Here is a 25,424-nt window from a genome sequence, read left to right as displayed (position 1 = left end):
TCTGAATGGTGACAGATTAGGAAAAGGGGAGGTGCAACGAGACCTGGGTGTCATGGTACATCAGTCAGTGAAAGTTGGCATGCAGGTACAACAGGCGGTGAAGAAGGCAAATGGCATGTTGGCCTTCATAGCAAGAGGGTTTGAGTATAGGAGCAGGGAGGTCTTACTACAGTTGTACAGGGCCTTGATGAGGCCGCACCTTGAATATTGTGTTCAGTTTTGGTCTCCTAATCTGAGGAAGGACATTCTTGCTATTGAGGGAGTGCAGCGAAGGTTCACCAGACTGATTCCCGGGATGGCAGGACTGACATATGAAGAAAGACTGGATCGACGAGGCTTATATTCAGTGGAATTTAGAAGAATGAGAGGGGATCGCATAGAAACATATAAAATTCTGATGGGATTGGACAGGTTAGATGCAGGAAGAATGTTCCCGATGTTGGGGAACCATGGGTTACAGTCTAAGGATAAGGTGTAAGCCATTTAGGACCGAGATGAGGAGAAACTTCTTTACTCAGAGAATTATGAACCTGTGGAATTCTCTTCCACAGAAAGTTGTTGGGGCCAGTTCGTTAGATATATTCAAGAGGGAGTTAGATGTGGCCCTTACGGCTAAAGGGATCAAGGGATATGGAGAGAAAGCAGGAATGGGGTACTGAAGTTGCATGATCAGCCATGATCATATTGAATGGTGGTACAGGCTCGAAGGACTTAATGGCCTACTCCTACACCTATTTTATATGTTTCTACATTTCTCTCTCCACACTCTCTTACCTCCCTCTCCCCCTCCCCCCCACCGTAGCTTGCAGCAAACGTCCCTCCCACCACGTACCCAAGAGCCACTGCTGGCGAGGCAGGCGGCCCGACATTGATCTCGTCACTCAGGCGAGTTGCCTGAGGAGGTACAGCCAGTGGCGGCAGTGCAGTCCCAAGTCTGCTGGTGAGGTCCGAGGATTAATTTCCATCGATCCACGGGCCTCTCGGTTCGGGCACGTGCTGGTCATGCAGCACCCAAAACAGGTCAAAATCTACCCCAGAAAGTATTCCAAGTGGCTAATGGTAACCAGGGCTTGAAAAGAAAACATGCATCACCCCCACCCTGAATTGGAATCCATGAGCAATTGGTGAATATGTTGAAGAATATTTAGAGACGTTGGGGTGGAGATTCCAGTTAAACCAGGCGGAGCGGTAAATTGTGTGCTGGGAAATGGTTTGTGTCTCCAGCCACAAATTTCACCAGCTGGGCCCTGAGTTTGGGGCGCGGTGCTGTGGGAGGCCCTAGTGCCCTAACAGAGGCTTCCGTGGAGAAAAAAACCTGAAAGAACCCACCAAAAACATTCCCAAATCAATACTGATGCAACTCCAACATAAATCACAAAGTTAAAAACAATGACATTTACCTGAGGTAGACATTTCTTCACTCACTGCGGCCGGTACAGCTCGGACCGCCAGCTTTCACAGGGGTTCCCACTAGGGGGCGCTAAGCATCGGGCCTCCGATTCAAATATCAAGCCAGTGTCGCAACCAGATGCGTTGCACACCGACTCACCTCTCCAGGGCAGTACTGCTCCACGCCCCCGCAAACCCGGCACCGAATGTCCCGGCGGGACACTGGAAGCTGGCCGCCTGAGCGCAAGTGCTCTCCGCCGCCATTGCCCCCTCTCCAGGGCACTAAAAGGGGCGGCAAAAGACCGAAAATCCAGCCCGTTATGTTAGGCCTTCATCAAACCTTGATTAGACCATATTTATTATTGTGCACAGTTCTGGGTGTCATATTATAAATAGCATATAGAGGCAGTGGAAAGATGCAAAAAAGATTTACAAGGGTGATACCAGAACTGAAAGGGTTCAACAATCAGGACAGACTGAACAGACTGGGGCTCGTTGCCCCAAAAAGAGAAGGCTGATCTAATAGAGGTCTTTTAAGATTATGAAAGGGTTTGGTAGGGTAGACATAGAGAAGGTATTTCCACTTATGGGGGAGACCAGAACTGGGGCCATAAACATAAGTTTAGAGAGGCAATTCCGGAGTTTAGGCCCCAGGCAGCTGAAGGCATGGCCGCCAATGGTGGAGTGATTAAAATCGGGATGCACAAGAGCCCAGTATTGGAGAAGTGTAGAGATCTCGTAGGGCTGTAGGGCTGGAGGAGATTACAGAGATAGGGAGGGGCGAGGCCTTGGAGGGATTTGAAAACCAGGATAAGAATTCTGAAATCGAGGCGTGGATGAGGCTGGGATGCTGGGTCCAGCAGTAAGTGTGACGGCACTTACCTCCTCGCTCCAGCAGGCCTTGCCTCCCGTTAGCTGCCGGTTCCCCTGGGCCCGGGAAACCCGACCAAGCAGAGTTACATGAGATGGTGGATCACCCTGAGGCACTCCAGACTCATTATAATATTACAATGGCTCTCCATCCCGCCCCGCCTCCTGGGAGCGGATTGGCTGCCCACCAACATTGCCTCGAAGCTGCGTGTCCATGCTGCCGTGCAGCTGTTTGCCGGAAAGGGGCCGTGCCCGAAAAACTGAGGGGGAACATTACTGCCTACCATCCGTTCCCCCTCCGTTGAATCCCACAGTGGGAGAGTCGGGGGCGGGATTCAGTGTTTTCACTCTTTAACCTCTCACCCCACCTCAACACAGTTATTTTGGGGGTTAAAATTCTCCCCCCCTCCCCCCCACCCCAGTGAATATGTTTTCTGCTTCCAGTGGCGAACTTTGTTTGTGTGATCCAATGTATTACAAAGGAAGGAATGTGGGCCTGATGGGCGCCTGTCTATAGCCCATACCATTGCCCGGTGTATCTCAGCGCGCACTCAGACAGCGGCTGGGCATTACTTGCATCCAGGCCTTGGCAAAAGACCATTCTTTCACAAACAGCAGACTTAAAAATCCCAGGGTGTTTGTTAGCAACTGCCTGACATGAACAGGTGCAGCACAGAAGTATTTTATTCAATAATATCATAGTCATACCATCTGACAGCAGTACCATGTACAATGGCCATTCACACTGCTCCTGACTCACAGGAAGCAGGGCTCCACATCTTAATGCCCCACGTAGCCCTTTTCACCGCCCCGTCTACATCACCGAGCTCCCGGTCTACATCACCGAGCACCCCGTCTACATCACCGAGCACCCCGTCCACATCACCGAGCACCCCGTCCACATCACCGAGCACCCCGTCCACATCACCGAGCACCCCGTCTACATCACCGAGCACCCCGTCGACATCACCGAGCACCCCGTCTACATCACCGAGCACCCCGTCCACATCACCGAGCACCCCGTCTACATCACCGAGCACCCCGTCTACATCACCGAGCACCCCGTCTACATCACCGAGCATCCCGTCTACATCACCGAGCTCAACGTCTACATCACCGAGCACCCCGTCTACGTCACCGAGCACCCCGTCTACATCACCGAGCACCCCGTCTACATCACCGAGCACCCCGTCTACGTCACCGAGCACCCCGTCTACATCACCGAGCACCCCGTCTACGTCACCGAGCACCCCGTCTACATCACCGAGCACCCCGTCTACATCACCGAGCACCCCGTCTACATCACCGAGCACATCATAAATAACTTTCATTATTGTACATATTTACAAATTTAACTTTACCACTTTTTTTTTGTTTCGAAGAGGATACCTTCGCTCTCGAACAGAACCTTCCAAACATGGTGTTGATTTCACACTCATTTGAGGCTCATCCTGAGGAATATTTTCCTCCATGGAATTTCCTTGATTTTCATTTGCAATATATTCATACCTTTGACATCACGTTTAGCTGCTCCACCAATCTCTTCAGCATTCCTGGGAATTGGTGCATTTCGAATTGCATCCAATTTTTCCATGGTTGAATGTAAACCATCTTTGTCTACTCTGTACCCTAAGTACTCCACTGAGTTTTTAAATAACTCACAATTACGAGCAGATACTCGTACTCTGTGCTTCTCTAGCCGTTTGAGGACTTCATTCAATATGTTATTATGACTTTGCCTATTTGGTGCTGAAATTAATATGTCATCCAAATAACAGACTACCCCTTCAATACCCCTTGGAATATGGCAGGGGCGGAAGACACTCCAAATGGTAGCCTATTAAATTGATACAGGCCTAGATGAGTATTTAGTCAAACATGACTTGGACTCCTCATTTAGTTCAAGCTGTAAGTAGGCATTCGTAAGATACAGTTTTGAGAAGATCTGATCACCTGTCAGTGTTGTGAACAAATCTTCTATATTCGGCAATGTATTGGGGACATTACCCTCGAGAACCTGGTTTACGGTTACCTTATAATCACCACACAATCTTACTTTACCATCAGACTTAGGTACAACAACAAAGGGTGTAGCCCAATTACATCGATCTATCTTACAAATAATGTTCTCAGTCTCTAGTCTTTTGAGTTCTTGCTCAACTTTCTCCTTGAGTGCATATGGTACGGAACGTGGCTTGTAGTAAACCGATCTAGCGTCCTTCTGTACCCTGACACGCGCCTTGAAGCCTTGGATCGGACTGCCCGTTTCATAGAACACCTTCGGATACTGCTTGATAACCTCTTCCGTTGACGAAAATCTCACTTCCACACAGAAAATCTTACTCCAATCCAGCTTCAGTGAGCTCAACCAATTTGTTCCTCGTAAAGCAGTCTTGTCTCCTTTCACTCCTATTAGAGGCAAGTTCTGAAATTGATCTTTATATTTCACCGGTACGGTGATACGGCCTACTACAGGAATTTTCTCTCCCGAGTCGCCTCGCAGCTCTATCTTGGATTTCTCCAGTTGTAAATCACGCAATTTGTCACGGTACAGTGACTCCGGTATTACACTCATGGAGGCACCCGTGTCAATTTCCATTGGTATCTTGAATCCCGCAACATCTATGTGGATTTTGATGCTTTCTGAATCGCTGTCCCTTAACCTCGTACTCATGATGACGTGTAACTCTAACATCTCCTCGTCCTGTTGTTGTTCTTCCATGCTATGTAGTTTCTTTGGATTTCTACTCATAGCTTTGAACGCTGGACTCATAGCTTTAAAAACTGGTTTACCCTTCAGTCGCTATGCCTTTGCAAGATGCCCAGTCTTTCTGCAGAAGAAACACTCTGCCTTCACGTATGGACAACTTTGAGCAATGTGTTGTCCCAGGCACCTATAGCATGACTTAGACGCTCTGGTAGAATTTCCAGTTTCTGAGACTTTCGGCCATGGCCGTCTTTTACTTTGAACCTGCAGGTGATTTACCTCGGTTGACTGACGACCGTAATCATTATTTAATTCTCGGGAATATTGTTCAGCCATGCTCATTGACCTCGCTGTCTGACAAGCAATCTCAAAAGTTAAGTCATCTGTCATCAATAACTTCCTTCTGATCGCATCATTTCTCACCCCACAAACAAAACTATCATGTAATGCTCGGTTTTGAAAGTTTCTAAAATTACAGTGCATCGCTAGCTTTTTTAATGCTATGATGTAATCAGCGATACTTCCATCCGCCCTTTGATTCCGAATCCCGAAACGATAGCTTTCAGCAATTTCTAATGGTTTTGGGGTTATCGTGCTGCTCCAGCTTCGTTAAAATCTCTTTAAGCATTGTGTCCTTTGGCTCGTCGGACACAAGTAGATTTACAAGGGTTTCGTATAATTCTGGACCTGCCACTGATAAGAAGATCGCTTTCTTATGTTCCAACACAGCCTGGTTCTGGACTGCATTGTCTGGGAACTTCGATTATGTTATTTGCAGTGAAATACATTTCTAGCCGATCCACATACACTTTAAAACGTTCCTGGTCGTGTCTATATTCACCCAAATATCCGATTACACCTCCCACTTTTAATCTCTAGCTGTTCATACCATGTGCTGTTTTTTACCTCGGATTTTGTAGCTTTTTTTTCAAAGACAGAAACTTCCAAAGTCTTCTGTCAGCTGGCTGAATCCTTCACCAACAAATTTAAGCTTTAAACATCCGAAAAATCTCATCCTCGGTCGCCAAATGTGATATCTTAGGAAGCACAGCGCACACAGCTTCCTAAGATGCAGGCTGCTCTCTCGGAACTCTCCGGAAAGCTGCCTGTTGTTTAATGATTAATTATGCAGCTGCAGTACACAATACGTCCACATCCACAGTGTGGAGCTACAAGCATTACAAGCTTACAGACATTACAGGCAGTAAGTGTCAGCTTGGCCAATTGGGAGCCCTCGTGCCCAGTTCAGGATCGGAGCATGTGTTCTCAGCTGGGGCTTCAGTGCAGCCCTGACAGGAGCTGCATTATCAGCCGTGCCAGCCTTTGGGTCAATGATCAAACCTGTTGTCTGTTCAGGTAGGCATTAAACATTCCCTGACACCATCTGGAGAAGGACAGGGAGCTGTCCTGGCCAATATTCCTGACTCACTGAAAAGTAGATGAACTGCTCATTCATCTCATGTTGTTGTTTGTGGGATCTTTGTCATTATCATCATAGGCAGTCCCTCGAAATCGAGGAAGACTTGCTTCCACTCTAAAAGTGAGTTCTCAGGTGACTGTACAGTCCAATACGGGAATTACAGTCTCTGTCACAGGTGGGACAGACAGTGGTTGAAGGAAAGGGGGGGTGGGGAGTCTGGTCCGCCGCACGCTCCTTCCGCTGTCTGCGTTTGTTTACTGCATGCTCTCGCCGATGAGACTCGAGGTGCTCAGCACCCTCCCGGATGCTCTTCCTCCACTTAAGGTGGTCTTGGGCCAAGGATTCCCAGATACCAGTGGGGATGTTGCACTTTATCAAGGAGGCTTTGAGTGTGTCCCTGAAACGTTTCCTCTGCCTACCTGGGGCTCGCTTGCCGTGTCGGAGTTCCGAATAGAGCGCTTACTTTGTGAGTCTCATGTCGTGTATGCGGATGATGTGGCCCGTCCAGCGGAGCTGGTCGAGTGTGGTCAGTGCTTCGATGCTGGGGATGTTGGCTGGTCGGCCGCCTCAGAGATTGCTTCAGCTTTTGTTATTTAACATAAAAAAAAGAACTCTTGACTCAAACTTTAATTATATTCAAGACAGAGAACAATATATCTTTGGATATCAAGGGATACGGGGATCGGGCGGGAAGGAGGAGTTGAGGTGGAAGATCAGCCATGATCCTATTGAATGGCGGAGCAGGCTCGAAGGCCGAATGATCTACTCCTGCTTTTATTTCTAATGTTCAAACCACATTATCAATCTATTGTATTAGTCGGATTTTGCCATTTATATTAAGTATTTTAATTATTTCATAGGAACAGATATTCCTACGTCACCAGCAATAGCTTGTGTTTCCTTGTATTGCAGTAAATAGTTGCCAAATTAAAAAAATAATCGATCAAAACAGAGTTTGAATCCACCCAGAATTGAGTTGAGTTTGGTTTGTGAGGCTTCGGTTCGTTCATTAAAGTAATACAATAACTGGGGAATGAGTGGAGATTTAATTTGAGGTGGCACTGTAATAACTGACTGTGTGCTGCCGGGGGAATTCACTCAGTTCAACGATTTCCTTTACTTTAGAGTTTGGCACTGCTCATTTGACACGGCACTACTCTTAGCAAACTTTCCTGGACACTCTGGTGTGCTCACAAATATCGGTTTCTTCCAAGTGCTTTCAGAGTTAGATAAGGGAGACTTGTATTCGCTCCATTTTGTTGAGCGGGTCACAGAGACCTAATCTGCCAGGTCCTTGAATGGAATCAGGAGTTGTTTTCAGTAAAGAGACTTGGCAAGAGGATTGCACCATTCTGGTCAGAGGAGAAGCAGTGTCAGTGCTGATTGGGATATGACCATGAACACTGGGACTGTACACAATGGTTTAATGAAGTATCAAGATCCAAACCTGGCCATCTCAGATTGTACATAAACCTGCAGTCTGGAAAATTCCAGCCAGTCAGACGATTCTTGGAGATAATCTTCTGCACAGAATTTTGGGACTCTACCAAATTTAGTTTTGGGTGGAACGTTGAGTTTTTGGTCAGATTTCTGCCAATTCATTTCATACCCCCACAATCACCTGATCAGCTTATCATTTGGAGGCAGTTTCTGACTACTTTAAACTTGACCCCGTTACCCATCATGGATGAATTGTTTTGGTATTTGTGGAGTTAAACATGGTGTGGTGGATTTCCTCGGGGCTTTCCCCTGCTCTGCCGTTGTTTTCTCTACCGGCACAAGCATGGTGGCAGAGCCAGAGAAGCCCTGAGGAAATTCGGCCAAAATTCGGCACAAAGAATTTTTGCCTGAATCTTTGCCATGGTGGGTGGTGTTGGTGCTGAGATTATTCATGCTGAGGAAGACCTGGCAAAGAAACAGGCTCAACAGGTGGACATGCAGCAGAACAATTCTGTGTTTGCAGGATTCTCTGAAGGGCAGGATGTCCTGGACAGTTTGTATGTCCAGGTCTGGACACCTTACAGCAATCCTGGGTCATAGTTACTTCTGTTTACCACTTTTAGCAAAAAAATAGAGCTGTTAGTATAAAATGTTAATCGATTGTTTTGCTTAATGAACTATTCAAGTTCCAAAATGGATTAAAGAGCAAGAGTGAAAAGGGAGGGCAAGTTCTTGTTGGGCCATGAATGATGGGTATGTGTAGCATTCTACACCTGGACAGTCACATCATGCACTGAAGGCTGGGGGATAAGTGAACACTCCCTCAGCGATGGTTAATGGCGCTTAATGACATTTAGCTTATAATATACTTGCATCAAGTTTTATGAATTAAGCATATAATCGTGTTGGATAGAAAGATCAGTAACCTCTTTAAATAACCTGTACAATATTTTGTTTGGCATTATATGTTGCTGCTTTTGATGTTTCCCGGTGTTGCAAATGTAAAAATGTACTGGCCAAGTCAGTAACTGAATAATTTCTACACGAGGGAGTGGGAATTCTGGATTGGGGAAATGGGCATGTCTGGGCCAGGAAATCAGCCCAGCACCAATTGTGCGGCTCCTACTGGACTTGGGCACTGAATAAATTCCTGGCCAGCCTAGAAACAGATTTGTGCAAGCGGGTGTCATTTTGTCTTTAAATAAGTCGGGCGGGAAAGTGGAGTTGAGGTCGAGGATCAGCCATGATCTTATTGGATGGTGAAGCAGGCTCGAGGGGCCGAATGCCTACTCCTGCTCCTATTTCTTATGTTCTGAGTTTTTTGCGATTTTACTGATGACAACAAAAAAACTTTTAGAAAATAAATACCAGCAATCAAATGAAAAGTATCTGCATGGGACAAAATGTCTTGATGTAAGCTTCTTTGTCCTAGTCAGAATCTTTGGGGAAATCTTCACTTAATCTACCCAAGTGGATCAGGTACAAAGCTGGTTTTACATCCCGCCTGATTTCACTCTCTATCGAAGTCAACGGGCAGTAATATTGGACGGGGTGTGAAACCTGCATTCCCCCAAACCCCTGGGGTGGCCCACCGGCCAGCTAGCTTCAAATGACCCACTTTGTCTCATCCAAATGCTCACATACATTCAGATACTTTCGGGGGATTAATAACCCTCACCTCCCCTCCCCGGCCACCCCACGATGGGCAGCAGAAGGTCGGGGACGAGGGTTAAATTTCTAAAAATGGCAAGCCCGACCCCAACCTGCCATGAACGTGTCTGCTTCCAGTTATAGCACGGTGGGTTTGGGGGCATCTGAGTAACTCGGCCTGGAGAGGCGGGTCGCTAATTATAATATGTTAATGAAGGTCCGTTCCTCGGATTGTGGCAGCCATTTAAATCTAATGCTGGCCGGTCGGGTTTCTCAAACCATAATTCCTCAGGAAATGAGGAAGGATCAGTTTAATTTCAGCAGCTGCATAAACATAGAAACTGTACCCGAGGACTGGAGGATAGCAAATATTATCGATATATATTTTGAAGAATTTAGCATGAAAATGGGATTTATTGCCTGTGCAGTCTAATATTGACTGAGGAAGATGTTGGATCAATAGACAGGATGGAGTCTGCGTCAATGTTCATCAAAAGACAGAGAGCAACACCAGTCCATTGGAACTCTTCGAGAATTTGATACGGTTTCACGTACAAGGTTTATAAGATAGATGAAGGTATATGGAAATATTAACTATTATTAATTGAATTAATTGAATTATTATGGCGAGGCCATAGAGGGATCTGAAAACAAGGATGAGAATTTTAAAATCGAGGCATTGCTTAACCGGGAGCCAGTGTAGGTCAGCGAGCACAGGGGAGGTGGTTGAACGGCACTTGGTGCGAATTAGGACATGGGCAGCCGAGTTTTTGATGACCTCAAGTTTACGGAGGTTAGAACGTGGGAGACCAGCCAGGAGTGGGTTGGAATAGTCAAGTCTATTGGTTTGTGGAATAAATTCCCAGTAAAAGCAATTATTGCTGTTTCAGTGAACATCTGGATGAAAATCTGTTTTATAAACCAAATGAACAGTTATGGAGATAAAGACAAAGAGAGATAATTGAATGTTGTGTGGAACATGCTGGTGACTGAACCAAGGGGACCTTGGGCAAGCAGAGCCAATCATCCAGCATGTAAGATTAGACCTTTAACCTGGAGTTTTATTCCTTTCAGGGACATGGAGAAACCATGGAAAACCTTTCTTTTAGGAGATGAATGGTGTGGGACAGAATTCACAATAGAGTAGCTTTACAGGCTGAATGGCAGTTACTTCTTCCATGCGTTTCCATATTTTTGTGTTTGCCAAATGGTGATAGTGATTCGTCTGTTCCAGTTACATATGCAGCGATGCTGTCGATGTTTGTGATTGGTCCAAGTGACCTCTGGGGAGCAGAACAATGGCCACTGCTGGATTAGCGGAGAATTCACTGATTGTTGTTGAAAACTGAGTATTTTACACAATTCAAACAGTTTAAACAGTGGATAGTGTTTACAAAAATCACCATGCTCCTTTTGTCGCAGTGAATGAGCTGAGTTCTCCACACGCCTTTGTTTCCAGAAGTGCATGAGTCAGATCAAGAACGGTTGCTGTTTGAAGCTCCTGTGTATTTGGTCCCTTGCAGATGAGAACAAGTTCTCGGAAGCCATCTCGGTGCTGCTGGCCTGGTTTGAACGCGGAGAAGTGACGCGGCGCTCAGCCAACAATTTTTACTCCATCATTCAGTCCGTCAACAGCCACAGCCGGAGACTGATGGGGGAAAAGGCAGCACATGAGCAAGAAATGGAAGATGCCAAGGAACGATTCACAAATGCTTTGTCGGGGATCCTCACTGGATGTAAGTGACATTTGTATGTTGGCATTCTCAGTTCTGTTACAGGACCAGGGTAAGTACTCATACTGCGAGTTCCAGAATATGGGCCCATCTCACAGGACTAGATTTTCAGGTAGGAAATCTTCCACCATCTCCTGAGTCAGAAGGCATTTTGTAAGAATGATGGACTGTGACTATACAATTCGCACAGGTACAGCTATTGTTTCACTGATCTCCAGTGAGGGGCTTTTATATTAGAGTCCAAATAGGCTCACCAGCATCATATATGACAGCATGTTTCATTCCATGATGAATTGGAGAGTACATAATGTAGTAAGGGAGTTTAATAGCTATACTTTCCCCCAGGGTAAGGAGCAAAACCTGTGTTATTAGAACACACATTAGCAGGATGCTTGCTAACGTCAGATGCACTTATTGGAAATTTCGGCACTGCGCACAATTCGCAAACCTCACCGACAGCCTGAAGTGAGAAAATGCCCCTCCACTCCGCCACCCCCCCCCCCCTCCACACCGTCCCCTGCTCACTCCCGCCCACCATCTGCCGCCCCAAACCCAATCCCCATCTCGGTATCAGTGTAATGGAAATGGTTACAACAGAAGATTTTGAAATCACACAAATGAATTGTTTTAAATAGACACTGACGTGATGCTGGTGAGGAAGATCACAGCGAGAAGATAAATAGGCTGAAGGATTAGCTGCTCGAAGGGCCGGCTCCATTTATTGCTGAGGTCCTTTTCCTGTCTTTCCCCATCAGACAGATTCTAATGGACAATAACTACATTCAAAACTCAAAGGTTAAAAATGACACAAAACAAGCGAATGACTTTAGTTGACTGGAATTTGTTTGGAATACTCTGAAAAGGAATTGGAGATTAATGGCCAGCGGTATTCTGACATCATTTTGATCGTAAATGTAAAAGTCTTTCAATTTATCTGAAGGGAATTCTGATGACGTCTCCAGGGGGAATTGTTTCTTGTTTTCATTCTAACTAATCACATTCTCTTCATTAGGAGCTTAATCTAAATACAGGAAGTGTTAACCAAACATTGCATCTCGGTAATGGCTGAGCTCTCGTGTAGTGAAGGAAACTGCCTCCACAAGTAAATCTATCCAGTCGCAGGTAGTTAGCAAGGTAGCAGCTGGGCCCAGAACTGGGGCCATCAATATAAGATCGTCACGAATAAATCCAATGGGGAATTCAGGAGAAACTTCTCCACCAGAGAGTGGTGAGAATGTGGAACTTACAAGAAGTAGCTGAGGTGAATAGCACAGATACATTTAAGGGGAAGCTAGATAAGTCCATGAAAGAAAAAGGAATAGAAGGTTATACTGATGGGGTGAGGTAAAGAGGGGTGGGAGGAGCTTCGTGTGGAGTACAAACACTGGACTGAACGGCCTGTTTCTCTGCTGTAGAATCAATGTAACTCGATGTAACTATCGACAGATGAACTTAAAATTAATTTTCAAGACTAATTTAATTAATCAAATGAAATTCTTTCACTTATTAAACTGCTAATTTCATTTTCAGAATACATGCCTCTTCACATTGTGTGAGGTGGTTTGCAGTTTACATTGGGCTTGTGAAAGATTACATTGGATACATTATCACCTGAGTTTTGCCAGCATGTGGTTGTGCCTAGGTTAGGACGACCATGTGTTTAAGGGCCAAGACATGTAGTTTGGTTCTAACCCATGATTATCTGGGCCGGGGGATAGGTGTCCTGCCCATACTGACTGGTGGTCAAGGTCAATTTGGATTCTAATCAGGACCCGGTTTGGGGCAGGGCTTTGATGCCCATTCATTTCTCAGTCCTCTACGAGGTGGTTTGTGCATGTTTTGGGGAAAGGCCGTGCATCTTGTGGGCCTCCAGGAAAAGGGGCTCTACGTTGCCTGATCCTTTCCCAGCTCTCACCGGGGACGATATGGCACACGTACAGCATTGGTTGTAGGGAGAGAGCTGTCTGTGGACTGACAGAGCGAGGGACATGTACCTTCTTGTGGCTAACAGTAAGAATTGTGCCTGGGGAGGGAGGCAGCGGTCCGCTCTCCATGGGGCAGACATTTAAGATCCTGTGGCTGGGGCTGCAGGGACTGCAAGGTCAGCCGAGACCTTTCCAGCCTCCCAGACTGCCACCTAGAATGGAGATGTGCACAGAGAGTGGCTTTCTGGCCACAGCCCCTCCAGCAGCCAGCAGTTGGGGGTGGAATTTGCCAAGTTTTATGAGGGCTGCAGTGAAAGATCTTGATTGTCTCCCTCCCATATTTCAGCATGTGACAGCTGTAAAGGCTTGTCTTCATACCTCTCCCACCCCCTTCCGCCTGAGAATACATTTATAAACTAAACTCAACCATTGGGGACTTAAACAGCTGTACAAGATAATCCTAAAGATAAACGATCTGATTCCATTCACACATAACTCTGGAAAAAATCTACAAGTACACAGAGGGGTAAATACTGTTGCACTGGAAATGTGGTGGAGACATTGAGGCAGGAGGAGAGCCCATCTTCAGTTGGCATACTGTAAGTACGACAGAGACATTAGTTGGCAGGATTAAAGGCACCACGTCACTGATAATCTCTGGTACTCAGAGTGCTCCTCTATTGCTAACATTGGCATTTTCTTGCCTCAGGGTGACATTGTGCCTTTAATAATGTTTAGAAGCAGCACAATGCTAGCCCCTGTGTGTCTCTGCTTTGTTTCTCATTTTTGATCAACACATAAACTGGTTGTTTTGTTTGACTTCCTTGTTTACCAAAGTTGAGCAGATTGTGGCAGTTTTCAAGGCTGCTTCGAAGCAAAAGGCTTGGGACCATTTCTCAAAAGCTCAACGCAAGAACATTGATATATGGCGAAAGCAAGCTGAGGTTGGTAAATTCGTCTTCTTCCACTTCTATCAGTACCACTTGCTTCAAGAGTGCATTCGGCTAGATCGGAGTTTTATATCTTACTGTTCGTGTTCAACTCATTACTTTCTGTCAATCACTGCTTGAAGCCATCAGCATTTGCAGTCTGTGTTGATGCTGCAATGTTGTGCCTTGCTATTGGGACCCCTGTGACTAAGTGTACCAGCGCTTTTATAGAATTCATCCACAGCAACAAGCACACAACGTCTAGATGCATGCACCATTCTCAATAGCTAGCATTCGAACTTGTAAGTCATTTTGATCATGAAGTTTATTTCAACCAAGTGCTGAATTATCGGCAGTTTGTGTTGTGCCCAGTGGAACTGGGTTGCGATTGGCTGAACATATTTGACACAGGACCCTTGTAGTCTGCTGAGAGAATCAAGAGGAAACTTTTTATCTTGGTCTTTGCCCCATTTGACCCCTGATCACAGTTTTGGGAGAAAATATTCTAAAGTACAGCCACAGTCATTTCATAAAACATTAGAATGTTTCAAAATCAAATGATAGTAGTTAATATATAATCAAGTGTCCATTTAACTCTTCGACTGTGTTCGGATCTGCACGAGATTCTCTAATTTCAGGAGCAATTTTATTACCATTATACACACCATAGAAACCAAACTAAAACATTTAAATTACCCACTTTTCATTGTCCCATTTTTTCTCCCACCCGATCAGTTGTGTCATTTTATTCAAATTTTTTCAGTTTAACCTTTGCTTTGGTTCTAATGTCAAGTATGTGAACCTTTTTATATTTTTCTTTAAGTCCAACGGGCCGAAATTCCCCTGTTGTGTGCCTCCGGGGGGCACTAATGGGGCACGAAAGTGTTGTCACCCTGGGTGGGTGTTGGTGGCGCTACGGGCTCCTGCGGAATTGTATCATCGCCGTGTGCGGTGGCCCCTTTCCGACACGCGGTGGAAATGGGCCAGAGCCCCATGAGGCTGCTGCAGGCCTCGCGAACCGGTCCATACATCACCGCGGGGCAAAAGTCAAAGGGGAGGTGCGCTCACCGCATGTCACCATCTTTCCTTTTGTACCCGCCCCCCCCGGCCCCCTTACCAGTCGGGGCGTTGTGCAGCGACATCGTGGGGTCAGGGCCGCGACCATGCAGCCCGGCACTCTGTTTCTGTTCCGGCCTGCAGTCCTCAGTGTGAAGACAGGACTTCGTCCCCACAAGGAATGTACGGTGGTCACTGCTACCAATAGAGGTGTGTCTGTGACAGATAGATTGGTGAGGGCGAGGTCAAGTAGGTTTTTCCCTTGTGTTGGTTCTCTCAGCACCTGCCCAGGACCAGTCTGGCAGCTATATCCTTCAGGACTGGGCCTCCTCGGTCCGTCGTGGTGTTACTGAGTCTCTCGGTGATGGACATTGAAGTCCCCACCCAGAGTACAATCTGTGCCCTTGCTACCCTCCCTCATTGCTTCTTCCAACTGGTGTTCAACATGGAGGAGTATTGATTCATCAGCTGAGGGAGGGCGGAAGGTTGTAATCAGCAGGAGGTTTCCTTCATGAGACCTCGTGGAGTCTGGAGTCAATGTTGAGAACTCCCAGGGCCTCTCCCTCCCGACTGTATAGCACTGTGCCCCCACCTCTGGTGGGTCTATCCTTCCGGTGGGACAGGACATAACCAGGGATGGTGATGGAGGTGTCTGGAAGATACGATTATGTCAGGCTGTAGCTTGACTAGTCTGTGGGACAGCTCTCCTAATTTCGGCACAAGTCCCCAGGTGTTAGTGAGGAGGACTTTGCAGGGTCGACTGGGCTGGGTGTCGTGTCCAATTAATGTTTTCTGCAGGGGTTTGGTACAATCGAGTGGCTTGTTCGGCCATTTCAGAGGGCAGCACATCTGGAGTCCCGTATGGGGCAGACCAGGTAAGGACAGCAGATATCCTTCCCTAAAAGGCATTCGTGAACCAGATGGGCTTTTATGACAATCCAGTCGTTTCATGGTCACCATAACTGAATTTAAATTCCCCAGCTGCCATGGTGGGATTTGAACTGACGTCTCTGGATCATTATTCCATGTCTTTGGATTACTAGGCCAGTAACATAACCACTATGTTACCGTTCCCCACCTATCCAGCTATGGTACTTTGCCCAACAACCTCCCAGTGTATGGATGACCTTGGTACTTGATTTATTCTTCCTGGTTCCGAACACTTGGAGCTTGCTTGGCAACTAGTATGGTTCCTGGCTGATTAATATTGCCCTACTGCTCCAAACCCGTGATCTCTCCCAGTTCCCCCTCCCTCCCGACTGCCAGTCCGATAAACACCACCTTCCTTCACCACCAACCCGCAATGTCCCCAATGGTCCCCAGCTGTGACCTCCCACCGCTGTCAATATGGACGGCTGCCCTGTGGGAAATGGTGTAAAGAATGATAATCATGTTCTGCTGTTAAATTCAGCAGGACCTCTGCGTTCCCGGCATTTCCGTGTTTCCCTCTGACCCCTCACATCACGCAGTTGACTCCCTCCCCGCCTCTCCCTAAATATCGGGGCTAATGTTCCAAACAAAACCTCCACTAACCTGCTCTGTTTACTCCCCAGTGTGTCTCTGAATAACTCTATCTTCCCAATAAATAACCCCATGGTCAGTTTACCAAATGTATATATCTCTCAATAAATAGTCTGGAATTATATTCACTGATTGTTTGCTTCATGCATTGGCTCCCAAGCTGTACATGTGGAGCTTTTAGCCCTGGAATTTCTGTCAGAGTAATGGGGCGACTTATGCCGCTCGCTGGTATTTATGCGCAATTGCAACAACAAATTCAGGCGAGGGCAGATACGCGATTAAACGTGGAAATCGGAAAGTTGCGGTCCGGGTTACACTGCTCTGCCATTAGCTTTGCAAAGACAGCATCTCACTGTCTGGCTCACCATTGAAAGGGCTATCGACCCTTCACCCATTGGAAACAGTTTCTCTTCATTTACTCTAAGTCCTTCATCATTTTAAACACCTCTATCAAATCTCCTCTTGGCCTTCTCTGCTCCAAGGAGAACAATCCCAATTTCTCCAATATGTCCACGTAACTGTAATCCCACATCCCTGGAACTATTCTTGTACATTTCTTCTATACCCTCTCCAAAGCTTCACATTCTTCCTAAAGTCTGGTGCCCAGGATTGGACACCGTACTCCAGCTGGGTCCGAACTACTGTTTTACATCTACCTTTAGCATAACTTCCTGACTTTTGTACTCTCTGCCTCTATTTATAAAGCCCAGGATCCCATATGCTTTATTTATTGATCAGTTTCCTGCCCTGCCACCTTCAAAGATTGTGCACAAACACCCCCAGGTCTCTGTTCTTGCACCCCCTTTAAAATTGTACCATTTAGCTTGTATTGTCTCTCCTCAATTCTCCTATCAAATTATATCACCTCACATTTTTCTACATTGAATTTCATCTGCAATGTGTCTGCCCATTCCACCAGCCTGTCTATGTCCTCTTGAAGTCTATCACTATCTTCTTTGTTTACAACACTTTCAAGTTTCGTGTCATCTGCAAATTTTGAAATTGTACCCTGTACCCCATGGTTCAAGTCATTAATGTATATCAACAACAGCAGTGGTCCTAGTATTGAACCCTAGGGAACACCACTCTATACCTCCCTCCAGGCTGAAAAGCCCCCATTCACCACAACGCTCCGTTTTCTATCCCTTAGCCATGCTGCCACTGCCCCTTTTATCCCATGGGCTTCAGTTTTGCTAACACGTCTAATATGTGGTACTTTATCAAACGCCTTTTGGAAATCCATATACACAACATCAACTGCACTGCCCTCCTTCACACTCTGTTACCTCATCAAAAAACTCAGTCAAGTTAGTTAAATATGATTTGCCCTTAAAAAATCCAAGCTGGCTCTCCTTTATAGGTCCACACTTGTCCAAGTTGCTGTTAATTTTCTCCTGGATTATCGTTTCTAAAAGCTTCTCCACCACCGACGTTAAACTGACTGGCCTGTAATTGCCAGGTTTATCTTTCTCCTCTTTTGTGACCAACGGTGTAACATTTGAAATCCTCCAGTCCTTTGGCACCACCTCTGTATCTAAGGAGGATGGGAAGATTGTGGTCAGCACCTCCGCAATTTCTACCCTTACTTCGCTCAGCAACCGAGGATGCATCCCATCCGGTCCGTGTGACTTATCCACTTTAAGTACCCCAGCTTTTCTAGTACTTCCTCTTTATTTTTAATCTCATCCAGTATCCCGGCAACCTTCCTGTGGTATTTTCTGATATTTCTGGTTTCAGTGAGATAGAGCAGTCGGCAGTGACAGATGGACAAAGCCAGAAGCTTTTACAAACATGTTTTATCTGTGTCAATTGGTCAGAGAGCTTTCCGGGATGGAACTGTTTGTAGAAGATGTTGAACTTTCTCGTGACCAATCTCGAGTAAGTTGAATGGGCTGTGTGATATCTTCACAGAGCACAAGCACACACAGCTTCCTAACATGGCAGGCTGCTCTGTCGGAACTCTCCGGAAAGCCTGTTCTGTTTAACGATTAACTGTACAGTTGCAGTACACAATACATCCACATCCATAGTGTGGCGCTACAAGCATTACAAGCTTACAGACATTACACTTCTCCCTCCTTAATGAAAAAGCCATCATAATAAACACCATGAATAACTTTCATTTTTATACATATTTACAAATTTAACTTTACCACTTGTTTTCTGATTCGAAGAGGATACCTTCGATCTCGAACAGAACCTTCCAAACATGGTGTTGATTTCACATTCATTTGAGGCTCATCCTGAGGAACATTTTCCTCCCTATCGGGTGTAACCTGTGATGGGGAAGGCAATCTAGACATTGCATCAGCATTACTGTGCTTAGCAGATTGTCTGTATTCACTATCATATGTATATGCTGACAAAATCAAAGCCCATCTCTGCATTCGCCCTGCAGCTAATGTTAGAACGGGGGACTTTGATTGGAGGATTGCTGTTAGGAGCTTATGGTCCGTAACAATGGTAAATTTATGACCATACAAGTATTTGTGAAGCTTCTTGACCCCAATAATTAATGCCAAAGCTTCCCTTTCAATTTGCGCATAATTTCTCTCACTGGCACTGAGAGTGCATGAAGCAAAAGCAATTGGTCTCTCCTCCCCACTACTTAATACATGAGAGATTACTGCCCCAACTCCATACGGAGAGGCATCACATGCTAGTTCAATCTCCTTAGATATGTCGTAGTGAACTAACATGATGCTCTCTACCAATTTGTTTTTACACTCCTTGAATGCTGTTTCACATTCTTTTGACCACTTCCACTGGACCTGTTTTTTCAAAAGTTCATTCGGTGGATGTATACTGTAGCCAAATTTGGAAGGAGCTTCCCATAATAGTTCAAAAGACCCAAGAATGAACGAAGTTCAGTGACATTCCTGGGAGTGGGTGCATTTCTAATTGCATCCAATTTTTCCATGGTTGGATGTAACCCATCTTTGTCTACTCTGTACCCTAAGTACTCCACTGAGTTTTTAAATAACTCACACTTACGAGCAGACACTCGTACTCTGTGCTTCTCTAACCATTTGAGGACTTCATTCAAAATGTTATTATGAATTTGCCTATTTGGTGCTGAAATTAGTATGTCATCTAAATAACATACTACCCCTTCAATACCTTGCAAAATCTGGTTCATCACCCCTTGGAATATGGCAGAGGCGGAAGACACTCCAAACGGTAGCTTATTAAATTGATATAGGCCTAGATGAGTATTTATAGTCAAACATGACTTGGACTCCTCATCCAGTTCAAGCTGTAAGTAGGCATTCGTAAGATCCAGTTTTGAGAAGATCTGACCACCTGTCAGTGTTGTGAACAAATCTTCTATATTCAGCAATGTATTGGGAACATTACCCTCTAGAACCTGGTTTACGGTTACCTTATAATCACCACACAATCTTATCTTACCATCGGACTTAGGTACAACAACAATGGGTGTAGCCCAATTACATCGATCTATCTTACAAATAATGTTCTCAGTCTCTAGTCTTTTGAGTTCTTGCTCAACTTTCTCCTTGAGTGCATATGGTACGGAACGTGGCTTGTAGTAAACCGATCTAGCGTCCTTCTGTACCCTGACACTCGCCTTGAAGCCTTGGATCAGACTGCCCGTTTCACAGAACACCTTCGGATACTGCTTGATAACCTCATCCGTTGATGAAAATCTCGTTTCCACACAGAAAATCTTACTCCAATCCAGCTTCAGTGAGCTCAACCAATTTCTTCCTAGTAAGGCAGACTTGTCTCCTTTCACTACTATTAGAGGCAAGTTCTGAAATTGACCTTTATATTTCACCGGTACGGTGATACAGCCTACTACAGGAATTTTCTCTCCCGAGTAGCCTTGCAGCTCTATCTTGGATTTCTCCAATTTAAAATCACGCAATTTGTCGAGTTACACTCACGGGGGCACTCGTGTCAATTTCCATTGGTATCTTGAATCCCGCAACATCTATGTGGATTTTGATGCTTTCTGAATCGCTGTCCGTTAACCTCGTGCTCTTGATGACGTGAAACTCTTACATCTCCTCGTCCTGTTGTTGTTCTTCCATGCTATAAAGTTTCTTTGGATTGCGACTCATAGCTTTGAACGCTGGACTCATAGCTTTAAAAATTGGTTTACCCTTCAGTCAGTATGCCTTCGCAATATGCCCAGTCTTCATGCAGAAGAAACACTCTGCCTTCACGTGTGGACAACTTTAAGCAATGTGTTGTCCCAGGCACCTATAGCACGACTTCGACGCTCTGGTAGAATTTCCAGTTTCTGAAACTTTCGGCCATGCCCGTCTTTTACCTTGAACCTGCAGGTGATTTACCTCGGTTGACTGACGACCGTAATTATTATTTAATTCTCGGGAATATTGTTCGGCCGTGCTCATCGGCCTCGCTGTCTGACAAGCAATCTCAAAAGTCAAGTCATCCGTCATCAATAACTTCCTTCTGATCACATAATTTTTCACCCCACAAACAAAACGATCCTGTAATGCTCGGTTTTGAAAGTTTCCAAAATTACAGTGCATCGATAGCTTTTTTAATGCTATGATGTAATCAGCGATACTTTCATCCTTCTTTTGATTCTGAATCCAGGATCGATAGCTTTCAGAAATTTCTAATGGTTTGGGGTTATGGTGCTGCTCCAGCTTCATTAAAATCGCTTTAAGTGTTGTGTCCTTTGGCTCGTCAGGCACAAGTAGATTTACAAGGGTTTCGTATAATGCTGGATCTGCCTCCGATAAGAAGATCGCTTTCTTACGTTCCATCACAGCCTGGTTCTGGACTGCATTGTCTGGAACTTTGATTATGTTATTTGCAGTGAAAAACATTTCTAGCCACTCCATATATGCTTTAAAACGTTCCTGGTCGTGTCTATATTCACCCAAATATCTGATTACACCTGCCATTTTTAATCTCCAGCTGTTCACACCGTGTGTTGTATTTTACCTCGGATTTTGTAGCTTTTTTTTCAAAGACAGAAACTTTCAAAGTCTTCTGTCGGCTGGCTGAATCCTTCACCAACATAATTTAAACTTTAAACATCCGAAAAATCTCCCATCCTCGTCACCAAATGTGATAACTTCACAGAGCAGTAGCACACACAGCTTCCTAACATGGCAGGCTGCTCTGTCGGAACTCTCCGGAAAGCCTGTTCTGTTTAATGATTAACTATACAGTTGCAATACACAATACGTCCACATCCACAGTGTGGTGCTACAAGCATTACAAGCTTACAGACATTACAGGCTGCTACCCGTTCAGCTGTTGGTTCCTGGGCTTGGATTTCAGATGACTTTTGAACAAATATGGTTTTCTACCACTGCACCTTATCCACAGAGTTATAGTTGTCCTTCTCAAGAAGAGGCACTTTAGAGTTGGTCCTAATGGTGGGAACTGATTGAACTATCTTGCATTATACCTTTATGTTAAATTGAGATGTATACGTTTGAAGCTGATCTTGGACTCAGTATCAGCCGTGGCTCAGTGGTGGACTATTGAGTCAGAAGGTTGTGGGTTCCAGTCCCACTCCAGAGACCTGAGCACAAAATCTATGCTGGCACTCCAGTGCAGTATTGAAGGGGTGCTGTACTGACGGAGGTGTCATCTTTCAGATAAGATTTTAAACCAAAGCACTGTCAGCCCTCTCAGGTGGAAGTTAAGGATCCCATGGCTCTATTTTGAAGAACAGCAGAGGAGTTCTCCCCAGTGTCCTGACCAACATTTATCCCTCAACCAACGTCACTAAAAAACAAATTATCTGGTCATTAACTCATTGTTGTTTGTGGGATCTTGCTGTTTGCTGTGTGCAAATTGGCTGCTGCGTTTCCTACATTAGAGCAGTTGACAGTATAACAGTTTTCTACAAGATTTGGTACAGAGATAGGCTTCTCTGTTTCGAGTCTCAAAGCCGAGACCATGTAGAAATCAAGCGCAGACAGCGGAAAGAGCGTGCAGCAAACCAGTCCCACCCATCCCTCCCCTCAACGACTATCTGTCCCACCTGTGACAGAGTCTGTGGTTCTCGTATTGGACTGTTCAGCCACCAAAGAACTCACTTCAGGAGTGGAAGCAAGTCTTCCTCGATTCCGAGGGACTGCCTATGATGATGACTTCTGCTTCGTCTTCTATTTTCACTTCAGTAAAATAGTTTCCGAAATTAGCTTGCATCATGAGAGAAGATTGTGGTGAAATCATATGCAAGTATAAGGAATGTTTACAGTTTTACTACACGTAACGGACAGGAAAGTTTCCTATAAAATTTACTATAAATTTCTGAATGATTTATTTGTTCTATTGGCTGGCCTCACATACTATACCCTCCGTAAACTTGAGGTCATCCAAAACTCTGCTGCCCGTCTCCTAACTCGCACCAAGTCCCACTCACCCATCATCATCATCATAGGCAGTCCCTCGGAATCGAGGAGGACTTGCTTCCACTCTTAAAATGAGTTCTTAGGTGACTGAACAATCCAATACGAGAGCCACAGACTCTGTCACAGGTGGGACAGATAATCGTTGAGGGGAGGGGTGTCTGGGACTGGTTTGCCGCATGCTCTTTCCGCTGCCTGCGCTTGTTTTCTGCATGCTCTCGGCGGTGAGACTCAAGGTGCTCAGCGCCCTCCCGGATGCACTTCCTCCACTTAGGGCGGTCTTTGGCCAGGGACTCCCAGGTGTCAGTGGGGATGTTGAACTTTCTCAGGGAGACTTTGAGGGTGTCCTTGTAATGTTTCCTCTGCCCACCTTTGGCTCATTTGCCGTGAACGAGTTCCGAGTAGAGCTCTTGCTTTGGGAGTCTCGTGTCAGGGATACAAACAATGTGGTCTGCCCAGTGGAGCTGATCAAGTGTGGTCAGTGCTCCAATGCTGGGGATGTTGGCCTGCCCAAGGACGTTGATGTTGGTGCGGCTGAGCTCCCAGGAGATTTTTAGGATCTTGCGGAGACATCATTGGTGGTATCTCTCCAGAGGCTTGAGGTGTCTGCTGTACATGGTCAATGTCTCTGAGCCATACAGGAGGCGAGTATTATTGCAGCCCTGCAGACCATGAGCTTGGTGGCAGTTTTGATGGTCTGGTCTTCAAACACACTTTTCCTCAAGCAGCCGAAGGCTGCACTGGCACACTGGAGGCGGTGTTGGATCTGCTCTTGTTGATAAGATGCTCCCGAGGTATGGAAAATGGTGCTCATCACCCCTGTGCTCGCTGACCTACATTGGCTCCAGATTAAGCAACACCTCGATTTAAAAATTCTCAATCTTGTTTTCAAATCACTCCATGGCCTTGCCCCTACCTATCTCTGTAACCTCCTCCAGCCACAAACCCCTCCAAGATGTCTGCGCTCCTCCAATTCTGGCACCTTTGAGCATTCCTGATTGTAATCGCTTAACCATTGGTGGCCGTGCTTTCTGTTGCCTACGCCTCAAGCTCTGGAACTCCCTGCCGAAACTGCTCTACCTCTCTTTCCTCCTTCAGTACACTCTTAAAACATACTCTTTGACCATGCTTTTGGTCACCTGTGCTAATTTCTACTTATGTGGTTTAGTGTCAATTTTTTAAATCTCATAATACTGCTGTGAAGTACCTTGGGACGTTTCACTACACTAAAGGCGCCATTTAAATACAATTTGTTGTTGTTGTTTGATAGCTGATGAAGTGGAGGCACCACTTCTCCTGCTGACTCCTGACATCTAACCTCGATCTGACCTTATACACATTGTGACCTCTGGTCCTCCCAAATCTATTTAATTGGAACAAACTGTTAATTGGAACACAATCTATTCCCTTCATCATCTTCTAAACCTCAATCAGATCATCCCTAAGTCTACGCTTCTCCAAAGTGCAGAGTCCCAGCTCTTTTAGCATATCTTGATAACTAAGGGCCCGAACTGAAAGCCAAGGCCCGCCCAAGTGCCACCCAAAGGACTGCCGAGAGACCAGGCGGTACTTTGCCAGGAAGATTCCTCTAAAAGTTATGGCAGTACCGGCCGGTGGCAAAATAACAACTTACGCCGTCAATCTGGGCAGCAGAGGGCGGTAGCTCCCAATCTCGGCGGCAAATGCGATCGTCGCCAAAGTGCCGGCCAGGATTGAGTCAGGCCCAGGGAGAGGGGAACACTTAAAAATAAAAATGTTCACAAAAAATTTTTTAAAAACACTGGAACACCTTCAGGGGACCCCATACTCATAAATCACTAAAAAAAAATTTAAAGAAGTTCACGAACCTTTTTTTTGCTGGTCTTCATACTTACCATTGGGGTTAGACCTGCCTTCACTCAGTGGTCCTTCTCCCTGCTGTCGCCGACTCCTGCCCGCACCAATATGGCAGCTCGGTGGGCAGGCGATCACTTACGTGACTTGCTCGTCAGCGGGCAGTTCCCAGCGATACTCCCCTCCCACCGGTGGAAGACCAAGAGGAATCTGTCACCTTGGGGAGACCACCCAAAAAAGTCGGCGGCAGCCGGTGGTGAGGCCAACAAGTTCGGGCCCTAAGATGCTTTAAATGGGAATTATTCCCATGGCCCTCCTCTGCACCCTTTCCAAAGCTTTGCATTTGTCATTGCATTTATGAGATACCAATTTACTCATCCATAAGTTAATTGTAAATGTAATGTCTGTTATACCGCAAAGGTTTGTTTTTGTTTAATTATTGTTAACGGTATGTCTACCTCATTAAAGCAGTAATGAAGGTAAGTGACACAATACCATGGTAGAGGCTGACCCTGATCTGAGGTCCTTGTTCCTGATCTCTGACAATAGCTTGCATTGACAAAATGATCCTTGTCTGAGGGTT

At 45.6% G+C, this 25,424-nt stretch overlaps 1 protein-coding gene across 1 annotated transcript in view; it reads left to right on the top strand.

Annotated features, from left to right (window-relative positions):
- Positions 1-25,424, top strand: part of LOC139275858 (ecto-NOX disulfide-thiol exchanger 1-like) — a 287,201-nt gene that overhangs the window by 91,579 nt on the left and 170,198 nt on the right. The window contains exons 6-7 of the mRNA XM_070893066.1: positions 11,000-11,212; positions 13,972-14,078. Of these exons, the coding sequence (XP_070749167.1) occupies positions 11,000-11,212; positions 13,972-14,078 (320 nt within the window). The remainder of the gene's footprint in view (positions 1-10,999; positions 11,213-13,971; positions 14,079-25,424) is intronic.

This window comes from Pristiophorus japonicus, chromosome 11 (assembly GCF_044704955.1).
Source record: "Pristiophorus japonicus isolate sPriJap1 chromosome 11, sPriJap1.hap1, whole genome shotgun sequence".
NCBI classification, from domain to species: Eukaryota; Metazoa; Chordata; class Chondrichthyes; family Pristiophoridae; genus Pristiophorus; species Pristiophorus japonicus.
This window is presented reverse-complemented; position numbering and strand designations above follow the sequence as displayed.